Genomic DNA, 16,460 nt, shown 5'->3' on the forward strand with positions numbered 1-16,460 from the left:
AATGTACAGTGTACCGTTTTATACACCCCCACTAACTGAGAGCATTATTTCTCATCTTTTTTCAGGTATTAAGTTTCTGCAGCTGTAACCAGAAGAAGTAAGGAACAAGAATCCAAGCCTTTTCTCAACTATTGTACAGGATGAAATAGTACAAGCTTCTTAAATCAGAGCTGGACTTGCTCACCTAGTAGACAGTGTGTTAGGTTATTTATTTATTAAACTAGAGTACTGTACGTGCGGCCTCTGCCAATGGTGTTTTTTACTGCCAGGAGACTGTGAGACAGTTGATTTTTGTTTTTTGGGGGGCGGGAAGGAAGGGGAGGAAATAAGAATCTGGCTGAATTCTTTTGTTGCAAAGTATCTGTTAGCTTCAAGTAATCCATTATCGCTGTATGTCTATTCTAATATACAGGGGATGGAGGACAATGCATGAGGCGAGATTTGGGATCAGACTACAAGCTTGCACGTTACGTTAGTACCTTAATGTCTAGGAACTTCATTTCAAGGTTGCACATTTCCTTTGTACCTTAACCTTGCTTACCTGGAAGCGGAATCTGGGCCAGTCCCCAGAACTGTCAGTCAGTTTGCAGGGTAGGACACTCTGTTACTTTGTTTCCATGCCATTTTAAAATGAAACTAGCACAAGCCTGTTTGCTCTAGACATTGCTGATGAGACTGGTGCTACCTTAGTAGTGAAACACTAAATCTCGCCAGCAGCCACTGGGGAAAACTCTCTAATCTGATTATTGTGCAAGGACAGGCTTTGGCAACAAGCCAAAATTAACTTTGCCTTAGCACTGTGGGAAGCTGTAACCAAGAGTCCAGTTTATAGCATCAGCTGAGGACACCCCGCAGCCTGCGTTAGGAGCCCGGGAGGCAGAGATGCACCCACTCTAAAGCAGTCGGTGATGAACGCTGTGGGGTTCACACCAGTGGACTAAGACCCAATTACACACCATTCTTCAGCAACTTTGCAGTATTTTTTTGCAGCTTTTGATGAGTGCCAACGTTTTCCAATTCAACCAAAGCTATATTCCTCATGGAGCAGTTGTGTGGCATCTTGTGCTCACGCTTGTGGAACAGCCTTGCGACTTTGCCGACAAATGCTGCTTACATTTCAAGGTAGCTCTTCGAGATGACACTCAGAAGCTTGTTGTTCACACTGCTGCAGAATGAAGCAGTAAAACAGATCAGTTCTGAGGACGGTTCTTGACACCGTCTTTCTCCAACTGAGATTTCAGTCTTCTCTGGAAGTGACTTCTATGTATAAAAGTACCTGGTTCTGGGAAATGGTTCCCAGACTCCCAGTGCCGGAGCTGTTCGAGTCTTATTTTCAAATATTCATTTGTTCAGTGAATGAATTCTAGGGAATCTTATTTGGATTTATAAGCGCCAGTAATTATCCCAAGTAATTACCATAGAGTATGCTCTGTCCTGAGATCTAGATGTTATAAGTAGAGTTCAGAATCACTGTCACATTAGTATCTTGTCAAGTCTTGCTGTATTAGTCAGAACTGATGGAAGATAAACATGCCTGTTACTTGTTTTAGCCCAAGATGTCCTGTCTGGATGCTGCATACAACACAGTCATGCATGTCAAGGTAATTTTTAAGGTTGCCATATCTCCCCAGAGTCATCGACGACATGTTTCTTTTTTAAAATTCAAGGTACTTCAAGTGGTACTTACCAGACTTCCACTTGAGGCATTGACCTATCAGCCTAGGCTTTTATATACCATGCCCATCACCCTGGTATCTGAGCACCTGATCAAGTGAAGATCCTTGTTTTGCCCTCTCTGAATCCTTGGCCATTATGAATGGGAGAGGTGTCTTTGTGGCATTGTCTACTCACACACAAAAGACAGAAATTGTGGTCTACAGGCAAGTCACAGAATCAACAAAATTAGACATGAAGACCGCCTCCTGGGTCAGCTTGTCCAATGTCACGGTTGTTTCTTACAGCAAATTTTCTAGTACGCTGTTTAGTCCAATTTTCAACCTCCAAAGGGCGGGAGCCCGAGGTAGAAAGTTGTAGATAAGCTGTTGGAAGTTTTATGAGGCTGCATCTGAGGGAGGCATCATAGAACGATCCCCAGTCATGTATCAATTGATCTTCAACTCTTGGTGGATTTTATTCAGGTCCTGAGATTTTTCGGAAGAGACCACTGAATTATTGTTAAGATGCAAATTGGGTGTATTACTTTTATTACTTACACTGTTTGAGTAACTTTATTCTGCAGCTATCCAGCTTTATCCTGGAGTCACTTTGGTGGTTTGTAGACGCGTGGGGTGAAGTCCAGGCCCATGGAACTCAATGGCAAAGCTCCCCTTTGACTTCAGAAGGGCCAGGATTTCACTCGTAGATTGCACTTGCTGAATGGGGTCTGTTTCTGGGCAAAAGTCCCAGGAATGTATCCATCCTCTCTTCAAGATCTCGGCATCCAGGGACTGCACAAATGGCCAAGGATAAAGGGGAAGGAGTTTCTTAGAGAGAGGCTTTTCTCTTCTGTGTACTAAACCAATCACAGAACCATTTCCCAGCAGCCAGGAGTTGGGGGATGGGCAACATGTGTCTTTGATTTAATCGGGAACGTTATCTTGTCCTCCTCCCTTAGATCTCTTGTGGTATAAGTGTCCATGTATGATGAGTAGGTACATGCATCCAACACGTCAATCTGCTCTTGATCTCACGTGGTTATGCCTGGCATGTGAAACTGCTTGTTAGACAAGTGCTTGGCGTCAGCCCTGGCCGTACTCTCTCTGTGAGCCTGCATCTCACCTCTGTGACCTGAGGTCAGTCATCTAGGGAGCAGTACCGTATTCATGAAGTTGCTGTACACTGACTGGGAGTTCCCAGGCTAACACCACGATGCTGGTTTGAAATCTGATAGCGAAGTGCAGCCTTCGCTAAGGGTATCTTAGGACACCATACTTTTTTGGGAGGGTTTTTTCCATACACACTCCTATCATTGAGCTGGAACAGAATGGGTGCAAATGTTCCAAGCTGACGGACACACGGAAGTTCCTTCTCTCTTTATTCGCTAGAGACAGTTGAGTCAAGACGTGTGCACTTTTTACAGAGTTAGCTCTGCAGAAGTGAGGTGGCATGGCTGGGAATGCCCCGGGGTGCAGACTGAGAGACAGTCATTGCTTAACATGACCTGGGCTCCTCGCTTGCTGTCTGGGGCAGGGACTAAGAGACCAGAGCACCCCAAAGTGTGGCCCAGGACCACTCTTTAGGTAGAGGTGCATGCTCAGAGACTGCAAGCCCCTGCATGCATTTCTGCTCAGATCAAGATGGAGCATTGCAAACTGGGAGGTGTAGTCCCTGAGCTTTACGGAAATGGAGCATTGTAATCCGTTCCGAGTGGCCAGTGCTCTTGGGCCTCATTCGGGCACCCCTGAGTTTAATGTGTGCAAACAGTTCTGGCTAGACTGTCGGCAGCAGACTGGCCTTCCAGATTAGCACAGTGGTGCTACCAGCCTTCTCTTCTCTCTTATTTTGTGGGGAAGGTGACAACATTAACCTGTCTCTGGTTTCTGGAGTGAAGCCACTTAGGAAATGCCGCTATGGGTCACGTGTTGATCCAGGCACCCTTTGGAAAAATGGGGTCAGAAATCAGGCTGAATCTGCCCCCAGGACAATAACCATTCCATCAGGTGACCCGACGGTGCATCTCGGAAGGGTCGCTTACCTATTCCAAGTCTGTCACTAGTGTAGCGTGTGGTGGTGCTGTCCTCATTAGTGAATTTGTTTGTGCTGATTTTAAGCTCATTTTATCTTCAGTGTAGCTATAAGAAGAAGAAAAAATCATTCTAAATGGCTTCTTTCCCCTCTGATCTTTTACAGATTTTCTCCATGTTGCTATGCCTTTTCGTAAGCTTTTTTGCTTGCTTGGCTTTTCCTACTCAATCTGGAATCATACTCCGTGATCATCTCTAAATTAAGTGTAACGGGTTTTTTTAAATGTAACAATTTTTTTTAAATATTAGAAAAAGGAGATAGGCGACACCAGCAAAATCTTATAAGGAAAATAATTCTGTTCTGAACTTTAGAAACCAGGAAAAGAAACCCAATCATCTGTCATAATTCTACAGTAAGGAAGTAAAAACTAAGACTATAACATTTTCAAAAGGATGTTTTAAATATTAATGTCTGAGTGATTGTATTAGATCAGCAATAAAGACTCTGTAATCTCAAAACACAAATAAAATGTTGCAAAATTCACTTGGCCTCTGGAGTGTGTTCCTGTGGCAGGCCCTGGAAATGGTTAGAAACAGGATGGGATGTTACAGAGAAGGTTACTAACCTCTCAGCTTTTGTGACAACCAGGTACCAAAATGGGCCCGTCATCGTCTATTTGTCACACTACAAGCTACAAGTCAGAGCAACACCAATAGTTTTAATGAGCGTGTTGGCCACTAATGTTCTCTTCTAGCCTGTGAGTATTTCCAGGGCCAATCAGTTTCTTAAGGTATTGTCCCGGTCCACGTATTCCTAAATGTAAACAGTCCATTCACTCTTGCCTCTGCCAAGGGTTGAAGCTGTCCATTAGCCACATATTGGATTCCCAGTCCTAGTGGGTTTATAAAAACTTCAGCTGCTGGAAATGGCAGATTCCTCCCCCTGCTTAGCAGGACCAGGCTTCCAGTCATGTTCTTCCTCCCAGGGTTTCATTGTCTCAGACACTTCTGCTCCTTCCAGCCCAATTCCTCTGCTCCAATTGTTACACAGCCAACTCCATCCTCTACCCAGCGTGTGGACTTCTCCCTCCAGACTGATTCTGACAGAAGATCTGCCCCATCTATATCCCTCCTTCCTTTCCTCCCAGGGTGCACTGGGTGTACTTATCCCATAATGCCATCTCTATTGTGTAGACAGCACCATAGGTGTGCAGGGGGCTTTGCAAATGAAAACGACGGCTACCTGCTCCGAGGAGCTTGCAATCTAAATTCGATACCCTCGTCTTCTCGTAATCACAAACAACAGAAGTGGGGGAACAGCAGCCAGTCCGGAGATATTCATAGAGTAAGGCCACACTGGTGGTTCATTGTTTTAACGAATGTATTGGGGGATATTGTCCCAGGACTCGGGGGCAGTGAGTGCTGCGGGTCACCTGCACTGGGAGAGCTGCAGAGGAATGAAATTGACCGTTTTCGTAGTAGTCGTCTTGCTTTTTCTGGAGAATATTGTCATTTAATAGGAAAACAGCACAATTCAAATCAGGGAAATCTGAGTGTCCTTGTAACTCAAAATCAGCTAGGCAAATTTTCTTCAAGCTTTGCAGAAACATTCTCCTTTGCCATCAAGGTGGATCTCGCAAATCTCAGGCCAAACCAATTCTCCAAGCCAAAGTTATAGTCATTTTATACTGAACTGCTGATTGCAACCTTAATGCTGGACATGCTTCCACCCCTCCGTACAATACAGCAGCCCACAGCTGTCTCTGCGGAGGTGGCCTGTGAGAGAGGGTTCTGGCTACTAAGTTTCCCATCCCCTCTGTGTTTTGCAGAGTGATTGGAATTAGTCTGTGGAGAAGCTGTCAGAGTGTAGCTGGAAATTGTTTTGGTTGTAGGTTTCTTGGGTTTTCTCCTGTTCCTGATCTGTCCTTGGTGAAAACAAGCTAAATTGTGTCTGGAAAAAAATCCCATTATCTTGTTTTGCTTCCATTCTGTCACCTCCCTTCCCAGCCCTTTTGCAAAATAATCAATGTTTACACAAGAACCAGAAAGACAACAGGAAAATATAGATTAAAAAGGATGAAATTTCTTCCAAGATGAACAGAATAAACCAATGGCCATTTTGAAACACAAAATCAGATCACTCCTGGCTGAAAGCTGCATGGAACAGGGTGTGATGAGTCCATGGGCAGAGAATTGCGGGCAGATTTCTGCCTGGTGTGACAGGTGTGCAGGACGCAAATCACACAGGCCACTGGATAATCGATTTTGGGATGCTCCTTTATTGAGCATCAAGAAACCTCATAACCTAGCAGTAACGTAGCTACGCTGCTCTGAATCTGCAGCTCTGGCTGGTGGGAAGTATACGGAAGAAGGATGCCGTGCGCTTGTGGGAAGCCTTTCAGAAGTAACCTGTAGACCGCAGGGGGAGAGAGCCCGTAACTCCCTGAGAACTTGCATGGTGGCACTTCCCATCAAGACTGTCCCTCCATGATGCACTGGGCAGGTGTGGTTCTTTGTCTTTTCTGAGCGCATCTCAGCTAACTAGCAGGAGCTAAACTAACCAGTCCTCCTCCATGGGTAGCGGTGACGTCAGATGCATGGATGGAGGATGCATCTGATGGAGTGACCGGGGGGTGAAAGTGAGGGCCAGCCACTGCTGAAGTCTAAGTAGGTCAGCATCTCTAGAGAACTCTCAGAAGGCAGTGACTTAACAGGTCATTTTAAACTCCCATCTGCTCCTAGAGGTCCCCAGTCCTCCAGGATTCACACAACCTGCTGTTGGGGAGCATGTCAAGGGACAGCATCGCCCAAGGAGTAGAATTCATTCACTGGCAGAAGGCAAAGCTTTGCATGCGGACATGCTGGTGTTAAATGACAGCAGCTTCTCCGCTGGGACTGCCCAAGCTGGAGCAATGGGCATCCCTTATGCCTTCTCTTCCCTTAACTCCCAGCGTCCGTTACCTGGCTAAATAATAGAAATGAGCTGAATAATTAACAATACCGTGCAAAAGACTGGGATCCACTCATGCAAGGGTCCTGGGGTTGCCCATCAGTGCACTCTGCAGCCAGAGAAACGCAGGGAACTCGCTAGCGATGCTGCAGAATTAGACCTTCTGAAAAGAGCAGAACATTTGCTGCCTGGGAAGAAGAAAAATTGTCTATTAAAAAAAAATGAATAGAAATATGGGCGCCGGGTGTTTCTCCCAATCCCGCTCTTCAGTCTGCACTTACATAGGGCCACCCCTGCATTTAATAAGAGAGGAGCCTATGTCTGGTAAGTCCCCTCGTCAGTCCTCTCCCCTAGCCCCACACATGGCATGATTGTTCCCTCCAGCTGTTACACTTTGTTCTGCAGTGTTTTGTGCAATCGAATTTAAAATAACGCAAGCAGCAGCCTTCCCCATTTTCCCTGGAGAGACGACGCCACATTCCAATGCTCCAATGCTTAATCTAATGCAGTTGCTGAAGTCCGTTACATTGTGCTCTTTTCGCTGGCTGTAGGGTGGTTCTGAGTTTATCTTTGCACGTCAGTTTTGCTTTCCCATTTCTTGATGTCACTGGACTCCACTGATTTGATTTGTGCTCTCATTTCCCCCATGGCCACGGCGCCCGATACAAGTATGTGTGCTGCAGACAAGCAATGGCAGGCGGCTTGAACAGCTGGGGGCCGACTCCTGGAGCCCCTCCCCATACGCACGGTTCTTACACTTCCTGTGGAAGTCGCTGGGACTGCTCGGCTGAGAAAAGGTTCATTATCCGTTGTGTTCATACACTTCCCTACATGAGTCGCCTCTTGGTCGTGGGAGTCAGCTGCTGTGTTAGACTCTCGGCAAGGGGCGTGCAGTGAAGAGCTCCCGTCTACCACCTGTTGTGTGCATTTTGTTCTGGGATCCCTGTCTCCTTTCCTGGTGATTGTTACCCAATAACTCCATTATGTCTCTGGAAGGGGTGGAGCCTTTCCACTATCTCTGAATCCAAACTAGCCCCCGATTCCCTTAGTTTCAGATGTGTAGAAAATCCTCTGCAGCCCTCCGTCATCTCTGCAAGGCCTGGCTCTCAAACACTCCCCCAAACCATTACCTGGCTCATTGTCATTTTAACCTTATGTCCTTGGTGACTTTACCACCCCCAAAGCAGGAGTGTTGAACATCCTCCCCTCACTGTCCCCAACTGCCTGAGTGACAACTCACTAGAATGAATGTCAGAGGGAGAAGTGTCCAGCCCCGCTGTGTGTGGGAAGACAGTTCACTGGCTCTGCAAAGTTGACATCCCCTTATGCTCTGATTCAGAGGAGGGATTTTAAACCCCATCTCCTACCTGCCAGGTGAGTCCCTTAAGCGCCAGGCTATAGCATCATTATGTAGTTTTACAAGACTCAAGAGCTTCAGCAGGAACGCTTGGGAGCAGACCAGCTGGCAGCCTGGTTGCTTACGTGAGTATGGGGGAGATCAGAGGTCACGTCCCTGCACCAGAGGGAGGATTCAAACCTGGGGGTCTACCACATCCTAGGCACATGCTCTAACCACGGGGCTAAAGGTTAGAAGGTGACCCACACGCTTATTTTGAAGCTGCCTGGAATGAAACATTTCGTATGACTCAATATGGGCTTTTCCGATGGCTGACAAATTCCGAACATCATTGCAAACAGCTATTTGTGCTGATTCCCGGCTGGCTGGCCACACGGAAAAATCAAGTGTGTGTTGGAGGCTGGACAGGGGCAGCATTTTACGGTTAACTAAAGATCCTATCACCAGCTGCTCTCTCCTTGACGGTGATGCTCTTGGGAATCAAGCCCCAGTTCTCTGGGGGAGAGGATAAGAGGCCATGTTAACGGCAGGACTTCTCTACTTCCACCCAGTGCTGTGAGACCAAGCTGCCAGGGACACAGCCGCCCAGGGGAACGTTGCTGCTTCTGCTCTGTGCATTCCCCCCCTTCACTTCCTCCCTTCATCCCATTTGAAACTTGCTGGCCCCTGCCTGTGGGTTTCTTTTCACACAGCTGTTGAGGGCTGATTCAGATAAGGGCGGCAGTGTTACTGCAGTGGCCTGGAACCGATAGCCCCACCTCTGTGTTCGCTTAGAGATGTTGACCAACGTGGTTTGCTAACGGGAAAGGAAGGGGTTCATTCTGCTGCTGCTGGGCCATAGGAAACGGATGATGAATGGGAGTGTGATGTAATCCCAAGCAGCACTGAGCTATACAGACCAAGGGCTAGTCCCTTCCCAGGAATAAACCAAGCGATGGAAGGTTTGAGTGAGTTGGGGTCTGGCTTTTTGTCCTTTCTCTGCACGCTAGAAGAATATTTCATTTTGGCAAAGTGCAGGAAGCGGTTGACCCCTGGAAGCCTCATTAGGGCAGGATCAGGTCCCTTATCTGCTCAGGGGGACCCTGCACCTGTGCAGAGCCCAATGAGGTCACTTGAGGTGGGGGGAAGGGCTCTGAATGGCCACTGGAGCCAGGCTGTGCAGAAATAGCTGCAGAATTGGGACCAGCGTTGAGCCAGTTATTTCTTAAGCAGAACAATTCTGACAATAGCTAGTGGAGATGGGCTGTAGGTCTCCGGGCTGCACTGGGAGTTGCCCTGGTCATTTCTGCCAGTGCAAAAGTGGGTGCAAAATGCCCCCCCCCCTCATTCTGGAAGCACTTCTCCCCTTTAGCTAGAATTGTTATAAATTGTCAGCGATAATTACACTGAGCGGAACTTGGAAATGTCTAGAATGTGACATAATGACCCTGAATATACTCATTCCTCAGCCACGGAGCTTGTCTGCAATAGAGAGTCCTGCTTTCCCTACTAGAGAACTTTCCCTCCAAGGCTCCCAGACTGCTTTGCATCATGGTGAGGAAAGTGTCGTCTCCTTTTACAGATGGTGGCTCCGGGCCTCAGTTTCCCCAAGTGACTTCAGTAAATAGCCTATTTCTATTTTATGTTTCTTCAATAACTACTCCTGCTCTGTCTGTGGAAAGAAGCAGGGTGCTGTGCTCACCTCATATGAGGATGATGGTTTCAGGCCATTAGTAACAGGATCATGTTCGACAACAGCTACTGGCAATCAACATTTTTAAATCAGCACCCAAAAGGAGTTGGAGATCTCTCGCCTGCTGGTGTTAATTTTAATAAGTATTGGAATGCCAGGGAAATTCCAGAAGACTGGAATAGTGCTAAGGCCGGGTCAGTATTCAAAAAGAATAAGGAAGATGACCTGGTTAACTGTAGGCTGGTTAGCCAAACCTCTATCCTGAGCAAAATAATGGAAAAGCCAAGACACGACTCTATTGATAAAGAATTAATGAGTAGGAATATAATTAATGCCAGTCAACATGGTTTTATGGAAAATAGGTCTTGTCAAACAAACCTGATTGAATTCTTTGGGATTACAAATTTGGTTGACATCAGTAACTGTGTAGATGTAACATGCAAAGACCTTTGTAAGGTGTTTGACTCAGTACCCCATGACATTCTGATTAAAAAATTGGCACTACACAATATCACCAGAGCACACATTAACTGGAGTAAGAACTGGCTAACTAGCAGAGCTCAAAACGTAGCTGTCCCTGGGGAATCATCAGCTGGGGGATGTTTCTAGTGGGGTTTTGCAGGGATCAGTACTAGGCCAGATGCTACTCAGTGTTTTCAGCAATGATATGGAAGTAAATATAAAATTGCTGCTGATAAAATGTGCAGAGGGCACAAAGATTGGCTGAGTGCTGAAAGAGGACAGGCATTCATACAGAGCAAAATGCATTTTAATACCAGCAAATGCAGTTATGCATCTTGGAACAAGGAATGTAGGCCACTCTCCAGAATGCTTGACTGTATCCTGGAAAGCAGAGACACTGACAAGGGTTTAGGGGTCACAATGGATATGAGCTCCCAGTCCGATGTCATGACAAAATGGGCTAGTATGAGCCTTGGGTCTATAATATGCTTAATTTGTAATGGAAGAGGTACACAACATTTTAAGTGGGGGGGAGGGGTGTTGATTAGGCAAGTGGTGGGTTCTCCATTGCTTGGTGTCTTCAAATCAAGACTGGCTGCCTTCCTGGAAGATGCTTTAGTCAAACACAAGTGATGGGCTCAGGAGCATGGTAACTGGAGGGAATTTAATGGCTGGTGATGTGCAGGTTACGTCAGATGACCTGGTGATCCCTTCTGGCCTTAAAATCTAGGGTGTGCCCAAGGACATAGAGAAAGTCTCCATCAGCGTCAAGGATTGACCCAAAATGGGATGGACTGCAGGCCAGGAAGATAACCTGAGTCCTATGAAGTTTCTTAGGCGGGCATGTTGAGAATTTAGAAACTGAGGTCCTGTGGGCTCTGGGTTTATATGAGAGGAGGAAGGTCATCTTTGTCATTGGGATTAAAATTTCTGCTCATCCACTTCTGTCCCGTGGTGTGCTGAGCATCTGCCTTTTAACTTCCACCCTCCCGGCAGCACGGCTGCTCTAAAGAAACAGCCTGAGTCCGGCTGGTTCATAAAGTGCAGCTCAGGGACCCTTTCAGAGGAAAAGTGCTGTGGCGGCAAGGGAGTCTCAGGGCTTGTGTTAAGCTTTGCATCCACTTCCCCATGCCCTGGTGTCTGCCTCATCTCCACCACGGCCCTTTCAGCAGATCCTGCTCCGCAGAGGACATGTCTCTAACACCCCCCACTTCCCACTTATAGTCAGAGGCCTTCTCCCCCTTTCCCCTTGGGGCCAGCAGCCTGTCACCCCATCCCAGCTGGGGCAGCAGCCTCCCCCTTTCCCCCTGGTGCCGCCATCCCTTTCTCCTTTCTCCTCCCCTGGCTGGCAGCAGCTTCTCCCCCTTCCCCTGGGGCCTCAGCCCCCCACGCCCCTGCCCCACTCCAACCCACATGGCCCCAGGTGTCCTCTCCCGCAGCCCCGCCCCAGCAGCAACCGCTCCAATCAGCGCCTGGGGGTGTGCCCCCCGCGGGGCAGCGAGCCAATGGCAGCGTGGGGGCGGGGCGAGCCCCCCCGGGCGGGGGGTTCAGCCGCACGTGCTGGCGCGGGCAGGGCAGAGGGGCGCATGGAGGAGGCGGGCGCGGCTGGCAGCGCCCTGCCCGGGGACGGGGCGCCCGGCAAGGGGAGGCCGCTGCAGCCCCCGGCCAAGGGGCGGGAGCTCTTCAGGGGCCAGCGGAAGGAGTCCGAGGTGAGAAGGGGCCGGGGCGCCCCGCCCTGCCCGGGTCCCTGCAAGCCCGCCCGGGGCTCCGGGACCGCCCGCCCGCCTGGGGTCCTGGGGCCCGCCCTGCCCGGGGCTCCGGGACCCCCTGCCCGCCCTGGGGGGAGAGGGGCCGCCCCGGCCAGGGGAGCCGGGGTAGCTGCGGGGGGTCCCGTGGCTGTTCCCAGCCTCCACTCGCAGCCGCCCGGGCGGAGACCCCCGGGCTCCCCGATCCGCCCCGGGGCTGGTTCCTCCCTAGGGCGGTGACGCTCCAGCGACAGGTGCCTCGGTCGCTGCTGGCCCGGCCGGGCGGTGCCGGGCGCCCCTGGAGCGGGGCCGGGCGGCGCGGCCGGGGGGCTCGGGCGGCTGTTGCTGGGGCCGCCGCCCGGCCGGGGCCGATGGTGCGGGTGGGTCGGTGGTTTGAGTCGGGGCCGCTCCGCGCTCGGCTCCGCTGCCCGGATCGGTTTACAGACCCGCCCCCCGGGACACGTCCCGCCGCCGGGACTTACAGGAGCAGCTGGGGCTGGGGGCCCCGCGCTCCCCCTTCGCTCAGCCCGCAGCGCCTTATTGCGGCCGGCCCTGGCCCCAGCCTGGCGGGACCCGCTACGGAAGCACCAGCCTGCGATGAGGGGAAACCTCCTGGGCGGAAAGGGAGCTGGGGCTGGGCGTGCTGGGGTCCGGCCCCAGGGGGCTGAAGTGGGGAGGGACTTGTCAGACCTCCCCCCGCCTGGGAAACCAACCCCCAGATCCAGCGGGAGAAGCTCTGGCCCCCAGGCGCTGAAGGGGGAGGCTGGTTTCTCCCGTAGGGTGTCTACCCTAGTGACCCAGCCCTGAGCTGGCACCAAAGGCGGTGGGTGCATGCGACCCCTATAGAGACGCACCTGGCGCCCGCTGCGTAAGGATCCTTCTAGGGGGTTGAGATTTGTCAGACTGGTGGGAACAGTCTTCTGCCAGCTCAGGTGCGCTGCCTCTAGCCACGGCTTTGCCAGGATAGGCCTGGCCTCTTATCGCCTCCTGGGTTTTGTGTGAGCGCCCATCTCCGTGGTATCTGAGTGCTGCCTGCTGCTGGGTGCCTTGGTGAACCGGCCGATGTTGTACATAGAGAGAGACTAACATCCCTGATTTGCACCAATCGGCTGATTCCCTGAAGCATGAGAAACTAGTCAGCTGCCAGGGATGAGGAAACTGCCATTACTGTCAGGTTATTTCATAATTGTTCATTCCGGGATTTCTTCCCCCTTCCTCTGAAGCGCCTGGTTCTGGCAGGCAGTGAGAGGATACTGATTAGATGGATACCGGGTATCAGCCGGCTGGGCAGTTAAATACAAAGTACTGCACGTTAGAAAACATAATCCCCACTATACAGACAAAATGATGGGGTCTAAATGAGCTGTTACCACTCAAGAAAGAGACCTTGGAGTCACTGTGGAGAGTTCTCTGAAAACATTCCCTCAATGTGCAGCCGTCAGAACAGCGAACAGAATGTTGGGAATCATTCAGAAAGGGATAGATAATAAGACAGAAAATATTATGTTGCCTCTATATAAATTCATGGTACGCCCACACCTTGAATACTGTGTGCGGTTGTGGTCGCCCCATCTCAAAAAAGATATATTGGAAAAGGTTCAGAAAAGGGCAAAAAATGATTAGGGGTCTGGAACAGCTTCCATATGAGGAGAGATTAATAAGACTGGGATTTTTCAGCTTGGAAAAGAGACAACTAAGGGGAGATATGATTGAGGTCTATAAAATCATGACTGATGTGGAGAAAGTAAAGAAGGAAGTGTTATTTACGCCTCATAACTAGGGTGACCAGATCACCCAAGTCAAATATCGGGACACGGGGGGGGCATGGCAAAACAAAAACAAAAAAACCCTCCTCCACAAGCTCTGGAGGGAGGCCCGGGAGACGCAGGGGGAGCGCGGGGCCAGGGTGAGTGAGAGTCTGGCCTGGCCCCGAGCAGGCAGGACTCAGGCGGGCGGTAGGGAGAGTAGGGGGGCGGCCCGTGGGGCCAGGCGGCGGCTGTTCTCCCCCCCTGGGCAGCGGGACTCGGGAGCAGCCGCTGCTGCAGCTCCCACTGCCGCGGGGGAGGAAGCGGCCGATGGCTATCCCGCGGCGGCCCCAGAGTGGGGGTATCAGGCCCCAGCCCCCCCGTCCCGCTCGGGTCCCGCAGGGGAACGAACGGGGCTGGGCTGCCGATGCCTCCGCCCCGGGGCCACCGCGGGATTGCACCAGCTGGGCAGCAGCCCAGACGCGACTGGCCAGGGGCGGGGCTCAGCGTGCGCGCTGCTGGGTCCCCGCAGCAGGCCCGGGCTCGGGGGGTTCGGGGGCGCCAGAGCCGCAGCGGCCGAGCTTGGCCAGCGGCCGCTTCCTCCCCCCGCGGCAGTGGGAGCTGCAGCAGCGGCTGCTCCCGAGTCCCGCTGCCCAGGGCGGGAGAACAGCCGCCACCTGGCCCCGCGGGCCGCCCCCCTACTCTCCCTACCGCCCGACTGAGTCCTGCCTGCTCGGGGCCAGGCCGGACTCTCACTCACCCTGGCCCCGCGCTCCCCCTGCGTCTCCCGGGCCTCCCTCCAGCGCTTGTGGAGGGAGGAGGAATGGTGAGCCTGGGGAAGAGGCGGGGATTTGGGGAGGGAGCCAATGGGGGGAGGATGGGGCGGAGTCGGGGCGGGGGGGTGGGGCGCGAGCACTTCCGGGGTCCGGAGCATTTCCTTGTTTGTCCAGTGTCCCGACCGCACATCGGTCGGGACCCGGGACAAACAAGGAAATATCGGGACAGTCCCGATAAAATCGGGACGTCTGGTCACCCTACTGATAACACACAAACTAGGGGTCACCAAATGAAATTAATAGGCAGCAGGTTTAAAACAAACAAAAGGAAGTATTTCTTCACACAACACACAGTCAACCTGTGGAACTCCTTGCCAGAGGATGTTGTGAAGGCTAAGACTATAACAGGGTTCAAAAAAGAACTAGATAAATTCATGGAGGATAGGTCCATCAATGGCTATTAGCCAGGATGGGCAGGGATGGTGTCCCTAGCCTCTGTTTGCCAGAAGCTGGGAATGGGCGACAGGGGATGGATCACTTGATGATTACCTGTTCTGTTCATTCCCTCTGGAGCATCGGCATTGGCCGCTGTCATCGGACAGAATACAGGGCTAGATGGAGCTTTGGTCTGACCCAGTGTGGCCGTTCTTAATTCCTACCTTGATTGTTAGCAGTATTTATTTAACACTCGGCTGGAGCCCCATAGATGCCTGTAAGGGTTTATAATCCTGACAGGGAACCGGGGGAGATGGAAGCAGGAAGGCTGCACTGAGCAGAGTTGGGGGCTTACCAGCCGAGCCCGACATGCGTTGTGTTAGATTTAAAAAAGAACCGGTATCATTTTAATGAGCGGGTCGCTGTGGGAAGGTTTCTGGGAAGAGGAGCGATTTGATGGCCACCTCATGGCGTGTAGGATCAAGGAGGACCCCGGTTCCAGCATGGGAGGAAGTAGAGAGGCGCTCGTGGGGAAGAGAGCAGAGGGGCTGAGAGGGAGGCAGAAGTGGCAGAGGACGGTCTCATGGAGGCTGCCGTTGATTTCAGAGGGAGGAGGATGGGACTCTGTGCCTATTAGTGCCAGTGCAGCCAAGGCCCTACCAAACATGGTTTCAGTTCATGTCTCTCTCAGCCAAAACCTGCTGTAACTTCCTGTCCTGCCCTTTCCAGACCTTTTGCTTATGACATTCTTCAGGGAGTCTATAGCTCTGATTTGGGGCATCTCATCTCCACAGTCGTGGGTTTTCTTCGATGCCAGCTCCAGGGAATCGCTGACCCGCTTCTCAGTTTAACTCTAGGGCTGAACATGGTAGACGAGAGAGGAACTGAGATGCTGGGGTAACCCAGCTGAGTAGACTCTGTGTAGTGAGAGCTTAATGCGTAGAACGCAGGCGGATGGCAGGAGGCTGTCTCGGTGGAACAGGATTGGCCATGAACTGTAAAAACCTGTTGACGCTGCCCTATGTTCTGCAGGCATGAGTTGGAAGCTTTAGTTTAACCATAGCTCATACTTGGGCTTGGCACTAAACAAGATGCAAGAGAGGTGGTCTCTTTCTAGGCACACCCAGTTGACATGGGCAGTGGAATTCTGGCCTCAGTACACAGACACATTCAATCCATTTTCTGGTCCGAGGTGCAGGATTCTTTTGGTTTTAGCTTTGTGCGTCACTGCCCCTTTGCTGGGTGGATTAACGTTCGCAGGCGCTAGGACTTAACTGAATTCCTCCGAGGCTTTAGAGCTCAGAACTTAGTTGGTCAGTGCAGTGTATTTGGTCTAAGCATTGATTACGTACTACCCTTTAAAAATAACAGGAGTACTTGTGGCACCTTAGAGACTAACAAATTTATTAGAGCATAAGCTTTCGTGGGCTACAACCCACTTCTTCGGATGCATATAAAGTGAAATATATTGAGGAGATATATATACACACATACAGAGAGCATGAACAGGTGGGAGTTGTCTTACCAACTCTGAGAGGCCAATTAAGTAAGAGAAAAAAAACTTTTGAAGTGATAATCAAGATAGCCCAGTACAGACAGTTTGATAAGAAGCAAGTGTGAGAATACTTACAAGGG

At 50.8% G+C, this 16,460-nt stretch overlaps 2 protein-coding genes across 2 annotated transcripts in view; both read left to right on the forward strand.

Annotated features, from left to right (window-relative positions):
- AHCYL2 (adenosylhomocysteinase like 2) overlaps positions 1-4,227 on the forward strand; it is a 79,622-nt gene extending 75,395 nt beyond the window's left edge. Inside the window, exon 17 of the mRNA XM_024193102.2 lies at positions 66-4,227. Coding sequence (XP_024048870.1) covers positions 66-72 — 7 coding nt within the window. The 3' untranslated portion in view covers positions 73-4,227. The remainder of the gene's footprint in view (positions 1-65) is intronic.
- A 7,483-nt stretch (positions 4,228-11,710) lies between these two features.
- The window catches only part of STRIP2 (striatin interacting protein 2), a 64,638-nt gene continuing 59,888 nt past the window's right edge, over positions 11,711-16,460 (forward strand). Inside the window, exon 1 of the mRNA XM_024193101.1 lies at positions 11,711-11,833. Within this exon, the coding sequence (XP_024048869.1) occupies positions 11,711-11,833 (123 nt within the window). The remainder of the gene's footprint in view (positions 11,834-16,460) is intronic.

Source organism: Terrapene carolina, unplaced genomic scaffold (assembly GCF_002925995.2).
Source record: "Terrapene carolina triunguis isolate 2854851 unplaced genomic scaffold, T_m_triunguis-2.0 Scaffold68, whole genome shotgun sequence".
Lineage (NCBI taxonomy): Eukaryota > Metazoa > Chordata > Testudines > Emydidae > Terrapene > Terrapene triunguis.